We start from the raw sequence: 10,371 nt of genomic DNA on the forward strand, positions 1-10,371 counted from the left end.
TGTAGGATTCTGGTCAGTAATCCTGTCTAAGGTAAACTGTTATCTATGAAAATTCAGCCACTGTTACCATGGAAAGTTGAGATCTAGCCAATCAAACATTTTTGCAAGGTGGCCACGTAAATGAATATGTGCTACCAAATGGTCATTCAACAACTTAGATACACCCTCTTAGCCATACTGTACCTTTAAGCAATTACTTCTCCCTCAGAATTTCAAGAATAAGGTGCCCCTCCTGAGAAAACCGTTGATAATTTGTTTTGGCACAGTATACAAATGGTCTTTATGTTTTTTCAAAATATGTATGGGCTTGCTTTATCTGACTTTTTATTGTGTGCAAAAGATATAATAACATTTGATTCACATTTAATTTACATACTAGTAATAGCAAACAGTACTGAAACATGGCTCTATGATGTTTTATTATGTACTGCAAGCATCGAAACAAACTCTTAAAAAGGAGTTCCCTGTTGTCAACTTGAGATAAGGAGTGATACTAGTTACAGGACAGTTGATTTGCAGATAATCATTAAAGGGACAAAGTCGCTCAATTTTGACATTATTTCAGTTGTTTAAGTTTATTGTGAAATATCATTTGTATTGTTGTGCTAATTGAAATGGTCTCAATCTCTGGTTGTCACAGCTCAACTCACACGCTTTACATGGGCATAATGAATGGTTACTTCCACCATTTAATTTTTGGTATATACCAAAAACTGTTTTATAACAGAATTCACACATTATAACCATGCAAAACGTGAGAGTTGAACTTTAACAACTGGTGATTGAGTATATTTAAGTGAGGAGAACAAAAATAATAATAATTCAAAAGAAACTTAAATAACTGAAATAATGTCAGAAATGAGCAACTTTGTACCAATAGCTATTTATGAGTGTTCCCTTATAACATTTACATCAGTTATTAAAATTAAAAAATTAAGGTTGGTCGTGGGTATTCCATGCAGGATAGTGCAGCTCCATTGTTGAAAAGGTGTAGGCGTTTGACTTGAAACTTTACATCAGTTATTAAAATTAAAAAATTAAGGTTGGTTGTGGGTATTCTATGCAGGATAGTGCAGCTCCATTGTTGAAAAGGTGTAGGAGTTTGACTTGGAATTTTCACTACCAAAGCTTGTGTGCGTGAATAACAACAAAAATAGCAAAAACTTATGCCTCTCACCACATTAACTTTATTTGAAAAGTTTGATACATCAAATTAATAAGAATTGTTTTTGCCAGGGAAATTGACATTGATGAGTGGTGAAAAACAAGTCACTGGGGTGTGTCGAAAATTAGTGAGCTAGGGGGTCAAAATCTCACCCAGCAAAATACTACCATTTTCACCACATTTATTGCATTTTTTAAGAAAACTGCCATGAGGACCCCATTTATTTTTGCTTCAAAATGAAAGAACATCAACTTTTGGTTATATATTGCAACATGTAAAAAATCAATTTAAACCTTTTTACATTTTTCTAATAATTTATTCTTTGAAAAAACAGCATTTTCAAATAAAATTGTGATTTTAGAAATTTATATAAAATGTTTGACAATACTTATTACAGATTGAAGTTGACAGACTTTCAGCCGACATGTCAGTTGAAAATACTATGTCAGTACTGGGATCCAACATTCTTTTTGTGTTCAGAGAAGACCTTTTGTGAAGTTTTAATATTTCTTAAAGATGGGGAAATTTCCTATTTTTTGTCATTTTTATCATTTTTTTCAAAATTTTGCATGGATACCCCATATTTTTTACTTCTTTACAATGTACTCATTGAAATTGTGCTAAAAAGTAAACTTCACCAATTTGTGAGTATTTACTTGAATACCACGACCAACCTTAAATAACAATGACCTTTTACTGTTTCAAAGGAAATCACATGAAAATTCACATTATGTTTGAAAAGGAATTTTACCTCAAAATTGAACTTTCACTGGCATCTTTCTTGGACAGCCTTTCACAGTCACTGTTCAGCTGAATCAACAGGTTCTTTTTGATTGCAAAATTCAGTGATCTGATTTTTAAAACTTTAGAAGCAATCAACTGTGGTAAACCGTCTGAACAGCCAAGTGAAGATCCTTTGTTTCATTCTGTTAAAAAAGGAAAGGAAATACCTCTTAAACTGGTTAGGTAGATTTCACATGTCTGACTATATATATATACTGCACATCATAAAGTTTCAAACAAGTCAGTGGTATTTTGTTGAAAGTACACAAGGTTGATTTTAGCATACATGTTATCAGATATAGTAAAGGCCAGGATGAAAAAAAATATATTACTCCTTGAATTTTTCTTTCATTGCCATAAGAAAGGCCAGGAGCGAAACATTTAATCTTCAAAAATCAAATTTCACAGCATTTTGATCAGTAGTTTTTGAGAAAGAATTTTTTGACCAATATCCACAAATAGTCCCCAAAGTCAAATACTGCTAAGGCCAGAAAGAAAAAATGAATTGTTCATTGGAATCGCCGCTTCTACTTCGGCCGATTTGGAAATTTTTTTGGTTTTTGGGAAATTCATACTTCTGCATTGCAAATATTTTAGTACTGCCACTAGTGGCACCCTACACTTTGTCCGGTTTTGGGCATGGGATTTTGAATTCGACTTCTGACGTGTCTTCCCTGAGTTGACTGTCAATACGTTGTTGCAACATCTGAATTTTGCAAAGCATAACACAAACTTGATTGGTTTTTGGCAGAAATTTCTCCGTCTTGTCAAGTTTAGTACATCGTTACCCTTGGATTAAAAATAAAAAATAAAAATAAAAATTTTCGCTCGCCGCTCCTGAACCTTGGTCCAAAAAATCCGATGAACAATAATTTTTTTCTTTCTGGCCTAATTGTGTTATAATTTGAACAAAGTTGAAAGATAAGACACCGTTGCATGCATCTAACCCAAATTGACGGCAATCATCAAATAGTTCCAGAGAAGATGAATTTTTACCAAAAATGTAGAACATCAAAAAATCAGTAAAAATAGGAAACTCGAGATTTCTACACAAAATCATTAATCATTGTTTGACATACTTGTTTCAATGGTATTGACAACTTTGAGTCTGCCATCTCTGGATTCTGTAATCCTGATGTATCTAACACTGATGCATCATTAAGACTGATATTACTGGTACTGTTGTTGTTATTGCAGTTGTAAACTGGTTTCGGTTTGATGAGCTGATAGGCAACTCTATCAGACTTAGATCCTACATTCTCTACCCCTGTAACAGATGACTCTGAAATATAAAATGAAAATTTATAAAAATTGTGTGAGAAGATTGGACATACAACTTAAAGATTATCATGCAATAATACTGAGCCCCGGGACTCAGTCTGGCAACTATGGACACATTCATTGTAATATACATACCAGACAATCAGCAAATATAACTTTACAAATATTGTTCCCTTTTCTGATGCCATAGAGTTGAGAATGATAAAAAATATGCATTTGAGGGTGTGGACAGAATTTAGGGTGGGGGTGCTTTTATGAAAATGGGTACACTGCAAGATGGTTATTATTATTATTAGAGGAGATTCCGCTCCTTCATATGCTGAGGATTTTTAAAGAATAGAAATGAAATAGTGTGATTTAGTAGCACTTTATTATTTAAAATCTTTTGGAGAGCTTTGATGAAAATTGGTGCCAACATGATGTAAGCAGCTTGGGAGGTGAATTCTCATGTCTGAAGTGTCCATATCTCATTTCAAAGTTGGATTAAATTGGTATACAATTATGTAGGAAAACTGTTATTCTGTCAAAAATGTTGAAAACAAGCCATATTTGCACCCCTCTTTTGAAGTCATAGAGCAGTTTTTTTTGTTAATCTCACTTTTGACACCTCTTTGAAACTCAAAAAATCTAAAAATGCATTTACAATAGCAGTCACTCACTCTGAATGCCAGCACCGCCTTGTCAAACTTTCCTGAAAAACAGCAAATAATGACTTTCCCTTTTCAAACATTTTATTAAAAGCTAGGGGACCTCTACCATAGTTAATACACTAAGGACTCCCCAACTTCTTCTTATTTGGTCAGTTTTTCAGAAGTTTTAACAGGCTATAACTCTGCAATGCCTTTGCGCCCAAATGTCTAGTTTTTTTTCTTCCACAAAGAATGTTGACTTCTTATATATTTTAATAGTTTTGTTGAAATTTATAACTGACGCTCTAGCCTTTCCAACCACCTTAATTCTATCCGAGCCGGGCCGGGCCCTAAGGGGTGGACCATTTGATATCCTGGGGGGGGGGGCTTGGAAGATTTGGGGAAAAAAAAAGATGCCAGGTGGAGTTGCTCGAAAAAAAAATCTGGCTTTAGGTGGCTGATGGAAAAAAAATTATGGACCATTGAGACTCGGAAAAAAAAATCTTGGCAATTGTTCGATGCACACTGCAGCATCAATAAAAATCAAGCAGTAGCTCTAGAGTTTTATAAAGCATAAACCATGTCAAGCTTGAGGAACAATAACTGAATATGAACAATTGTACAGTATACATGACCTTCTGATTAGAGGAAGTATGCTGAAATTGAAATTGCTCACCAGTGTTTTCCAGAAATGTGTAAATCTGAATGTAAGGATTTTGTCAAAATACCACAAGAAGAGAGACAGCCTGCAAACATTTTACTATTATCGTTTGCGCATAGAAAACTCATAACAATGAAAAAATGCGTAGAGACTCAATTCAATGCGTAATATTATTACGCATTGGATCGACTCTCTACACATTTTTTCATTGTTATGAGTTTTCTATATACGCATGTTTTATTCATAAATGCGAACACTGTTATAGTGAATTATCTTACCAATGTTTTTCTTAACAAAAGCGAATGTGTTTTGATTAGAATTGAATGAGTTTGATGGTTTGGGGGAAACTACTATGTGGTAATAAAGAATGGGAAATGGGCAATGAAATGAGCAGACAGCAGGTGATTTAAGATTAAATGTTACATCTTCACTGCAAATAAAACCATAAGTGTGTCATAAATAATACAAACAAAACAAAATCATGTTTGTTTGTTTTGTTGTATGTGAGCCACGTCTAAGACACACAACAAAAGTACTGTTTAAGTCAGTAAATGTCACCTCAGATGCCACCAGAGAAAACCATTTCCACTCCAAAATTTCATTTTTCGCCTTGCGAGAGGGGGACACCCCCCTCTCGCGCTCTCCCCCCCTCGTTCGCTACGCTCACTCGCCACTCAGTCGCTTCGCTCCCTCGCAGTCCACCCGTCTACTTTCTTAAACTACCCAGCTACTTTCAATGTAAGGACAACAATAACAAGTAAATGCCATAAATGTACATGATTTTACAAATATGTTTTTGTAAAGTGTATCAAAAATGTACATGTATTTACATAACTTCATTTAGTTTCTTGAATATAGTCTGTGTGCGATAGAACAGCATCTTGTTACTGGGTGTGAAAAACCAAGCAAACAAACATTGCACCGAAATTTGGTAAAAAAAAAATATATCTCGAAGAAGGAAAGTGAAAAAAAAAAGTTGCCAGCATATGCCCTGTAGAAAAAAATAATTCATGGTGAAGCACGTGGGAAAAAAAATAATGGCTCTCCACCAATCTTCCAAGCCCCCCCCCCCCCAGGATATCAAATGGTCCACCCCTAAGTATGGAGAATCCGTATGACAGTTTGAGACAATTTATGGTATACGTATCAGACCCTGTATTTTGCGCAATACATCGATCTGCCGGCCTAACGCATCATCAATTGTTCACTTGTACATTTTGAAAATTTCATGGCATTGATATCGTCGCTACGCGTAGCCGGCCTAGTGCTTCCGGGTACAGGCTTTGTGTAGTGACGGTTTACGTGCATCAGCATGTGGCATCGATGATACAGTAACTTACCTTCAGCATGACAAATGCATGCAAATTCTGCTATCTTTTCTTCAATAATTAAAATTCTTCGATAGCACCTTTGACAGATAACCTGCCCCTGATTGCCTGACAAAACGACAGCACCCCATTCTCGAAGGCGACTAACGATGTCGATTTCAGTAGAGCACCGCCCAAACACAGAAACATAGTGTTTCTCGTCAACTGTGGTGTTGCAAGCCACACAGACTCTGGCCAAGTATGACATAATGAAAAAAATATTAGACAAGCAAAACTTTCTAATTTTTTTTGTCCGAAGTTGTCGTCTGCTCCGAGCTACTTCCGTGTTTATATTCTACGGGCGTAATCAACCAATCAGCTTTAGCCATGAGAACAGCCAATCAGATAAAGCGTTCAAGGTGGATTTTGAGAGACGTGTTGAACGCGTCCACTTGTGGCCCGAAGGTCATACACGGCGCCCTCTGGAGAGGCTAGCCTCAGAGATGTATATATACACAAGGGTATGCTCATATGAACATGGAACCTGACGATGTGCGTTACAAAAAAGGGGGGACAGGGGGGACAGATACTATTACCCTCTGAAACGTCCGCAAAAGGTAAACAAATTTTTTATTTTTAAAATGTAACTCACTGACGATAGAACGTAAAATACAGAATGAAAACAAAGAAAAAAATGTGAAAATGTAACCCTTGACCTGCCAGGCTTGTTCACGTTCCGTTCGACCAAAACAGACTGAGTGAAAAGAAATGCACATTTGAAATAATCTTCCGGGTTCTATCGAAAGGCTTTCACTAAAACTAAAAAAAAATTAAATGTTCTTCTTTGGAATATTATATTGGAAGGTTTTTACTACGAAGAGAAATAAAAAATATGTCCTTTCTTCTGCGCATGACGAAACCACAGAACGGCATTTGCTATATTAGCGTATTTTGCGACGTTCGAACATCCAAAGTCGCTACCGGATAACGGCAATTTGTAACGCACATAGTCAGGATTAGCGATGCATTTATTCTCGGTCATATTTCGAATATCTACTACATGTCTATCATTTTCATAACTTGATGTGTGCTACGATGCCATTTCAAATTTCATACGTCGTTTTCGCGACGGAATTCGACTCGTTTCATCGGTAAATAATATCGTCGAGAAATGATTTGCATACCCTTGTGTATATATATCATGATGTGAATCGACACAGTGAAGGTCGCGCGCGTACCTATAGTACGCGTATATATGCGTGCGTCGTTCCGCCGCGACGTTTAGCATCGAAAGAATACGGTCGATGTGGTCGCTTGTAACGTTCCCGTAGACACGTCCGACCTTGATCTGGTTTTGTAGCTAAGTCGGCATTTCAATCTGAACGGCATTCTGTTATAAATTTCTTACAAAGTTATCATCAAAGTTCGTATTTATATATAAGCAGCTTAGTTTATTCAGCCTATCAATTCAGAACAACAGAGTGCCCGTGGCTCAACGAGCACAGACACGCCACTGTTAGGGTTAACCACGCTCCTGCCATAACGACTTTCATGGACAATATTTGTATGATGTAACCGCGGTGTTATCAGGAACCATAGGCTTAACCGGCTATACGTGTAAGGCTTGTTCTACGATGCCCTTCGCAAATTATCGTCTTGAATTTTTATATGGACCAAAGACTCTGTGGCTTTGTTAAGTTATTCCGATAACCTTTGGTTGGTTGATTGATTCGATATGATCATGGTACCATTTCAGGCAAATACTTCAACGCCGATAAACAAATGACATGATTGAAGGTCGGGCGGCCTGTACTAAATCTTGTTTTGTCGGAATGTGAGATTTTTATCATCGATCTCTCCAAAAAAACAAAATCAAAAAGAAAACCAAAAAAAATGGCATATTCCATTTCTGAGAAGTGGCATATTTGCCACTAACGTTAACATTTCAAGTGGATTTGTCCGACATGTGATTGATTGCGCCAACTGCTTGTTTTGTTTTCCTTTCGGCATCAGGCGAGGCACATCCAAGCATTCGTTTAATTCGCATTGAACACCTTCAACTAGGAAAGAAATTAAATATTACCTGGCTATAAACATAGTTGTAGTATTTGATTTCTGGCTGGATGTACGATAGTATAAAGCATGCCTATTTCATGCAAAAGGTTTCAAATTGTAGTAGACACTGTAGATTTGTAAGTTAATCGTCAACAACCAACATTGTCATATTAAAACATGATTCCGGCATAACTGGATTATTAAATTGTCAGGAATGTGCAAGATAAATCGAACCAATCTGAATTTTGCATTTGCTTCAATACATATCATTTTATTTTAAAACATTTCATCACTCATCGACGAGCAGTTGAGAAATGAGGCACCCAACACATGAATGTGTGTGGCTGTGATATCGCAGCGATGCTGTTGCGTCTGTATCGATCGCGCTCTGGTCAAGGGTCATCGCCACAGATAGATCGTTTGTCGCTGACACTGCCATTCGTGAAAACCTCACATCTTAGCACTAGTTTCTTCTGCAAAACGTTGCTTTCCTTCGGCATGGAGACATTTCAGACCTTAACTTAGTGACCCTTGCGCTTATAAAACTGCCCGAGCTCAGGTTGGCGCGGGACTCCTTAGTAGGTAGTTTTTGCGCCAAGTAGTGCATGGCACCCGAAAGACAAGCCCACATCAGCATTATCCTTGCCTGGTATGTAAAATGAACACGATTGTCACTAATTTGGGAAAATCGGATCTTTTAATTGTTTAAATTCATCAAAAGTGTATGGTAGCCTTTAGCTGAAAGTTGCAACATTACAAATTACCTATAAATACAAGTGTATTGCAAAACAAGAAAAGTTGATGGGCTTCAATTACGCAAGTATTACAGTCTCGTGGTACCTCCGCTATCTGGTAAGGACTGGACTACGGTTCTCAACAGGTAACTTAAGGCTCTTCCCTAGTAAAATCCAGAGTGAACTCAAACTATACACGCACAAAAAATGAAGTAATTCGAGTAATTCCGACCGATGCATTAGCTCAGTTGGTAGAGCACCGAAATGTATTTGGGGGCGATGTAGCTTCGAGTCCCGCATGGGTAACTTTTCATTTCACTTACTACAAAATAAATAAATTTCGTATGGTGAGGTGAGTCACAATTTCAAACCCAGAGTGAAAATGGACAAAGTTGCGATACTGGTGGAGAATCCTGGTCCTAGAGTGAAGCTCCCCAGAGTTACGACAAAATCAATACTTGGAAAATCAACACACAGAGCAATTGGTTTCTTTGAAATTGATATTGACCGTGTTTCATTTCTGCTTGTTTGCACAGTGCTGTCAATATACCACTTCTCTTCATTTTTCTCAATGCTTCAGTGAATCTATCAGTGAGGTTACTGTCTTGTCTCGTTGCTAAACCTAGCCCTTGTGTACAGTGCATGGTATCTAAAATGGCTTGCAAACCTTCAGGGGTTCCGCCTGAGATTATAAAATTTACATCTCCACCGTTTACTTAGGTAATTACAGCGCAAACACGTATTTACAGTGAAGATGTTGAAGATGACATGAAATAAGTAAAGTTAGTAAGATCCTGTTCGAACTTGCAAACAACGGTACCTACACATTCGGGCAAAAAAGTAGGTGATCAAAATCAATCTGTTAAATATTTCCCCTCCTCTGAAAAAAATAAGTCGTTAAATTGCTACGATTTTGACCCGGACCCCCAGTACAGCTGGAGTAAACGAAGCACTTGCATAGCAACACACACTCACTCACTGTATTGTAGGCAGGTAGGTAGGTAGGTAGGTAGGTAGGTAGGTAGGTCGGTAGGTCCTTTCTAGATTGCAAATTCCTGTGGATCAGTCACGTGGTTTGTGGCTATATTATTTGTTGTGAAAAACGATCATTACGGGGAGTAATGTTCAAAAAACTTTTGTCCCAAACCAATCCTACATATTCACTGAAACTTTACTCATATTATTGTAAGTACTTGAAAGTTTTGTTAGGACGCTTTTGGATTAGTCACATGGTTTGGTGGCCATATTGGTATTGGTTTGAACCATTTTTGCTGTAAGATCTTAGAAATTAAATCCTCGAACAGAAGTAAGTGCAAATCCCAAATATCAAGTTCATAAGTGTGACAGTTTCCAAGATAACTGAATGAACATACATACATACATACATACATACATACATACATACATACATACATACATACATACATACATACATACATACATACAACATACATACATACATACATACATACATACATACATACATACATACATACATACATACATACATACATACATACATACATACATACATACATACATACATATACGTACGTACATGTACATACATACATACATACAGACAGACAGACAAAGACTGACAGGATGACATATATACAGTCAAACTGCCAGACAGAAATACAGTCAGTCATAATACTACCCCTATACAAACTAAGTTACAACTTTCATTCAGGTTAATGCAATTATTTATTTGGAAGAAATACATTATAGAACATACCTTATATTTACATTCAGT

At 36.7% G+C, this 10,371-nt stretch overlaps 1 protein-coding gene across 1 annotated transcript; it reads right to left on the minus strand.

The window, feature by feature from the left end:
- Window positions 1-2,040: 2,040 nt before the first annotated feature.
- LOC139114964 (uncharacterized) lies at window positions 2,041-6,108 on the minus strand. Its single transcript, XM_070676877.1, has 3 exons — window positions 5,860-6,108; window positions 3,028-3,230; window positions 2,041-2,091 (listed from the first exon to the last, which is right to left on the minus strand). The coding sequence occupies exons 1-3, from the start codon at window positions 6,092-6,094 to the stop codon at window positions 2,041-2,043; spliced, it is 489 nt and encodes a 162-aa protein (XP_070532978.1). The 5' UTR covers window positions 6,095-6,108.
- Between the last annotated feature and the right edge of the window lie 4,263 nt (window positions 6,109-10,371).

Source organism: Ptychodera flava, chromosome 16 (assembly GCF_041260155.1).
Source record: "Ptychodera flava strain L36383 chromosome 16, AS_Pfla_20210202, whole genome shotgun sequence".
In the NCBI taxonomy this organism is placed as follows: Eukaryota; Metazoa; Hemichordata; class Enteropneusta; family Ptychoderidae; genus Ptychodera; species Ptychodera flava.

Excerpts from the sequence above, each read along its gene's own strand:
- LOC139114964 (XM_070676877.1), bottom strand. The coding sequence starts at position 6,094 with ATGTCATACTTGGCCAGAGTCTGTGTGGCTTGCAACACCACAGTTGAC. Across the intron at positions 3,231-5,859 it reads ATGCATTTGTCATGCTGAAG|AGTCATCTGTTACAGGGGTA; the intron begins GTAAGTTACTGT and ends TTTATATTTCAG. Across the intron at positions 2,092-3,027 it reads TGTCAATACCATTGAAACAA|AATGAAACAAAGGATCTTCA; the intron begins GTATGTCAAACA and ends CTTTTTTAACAG.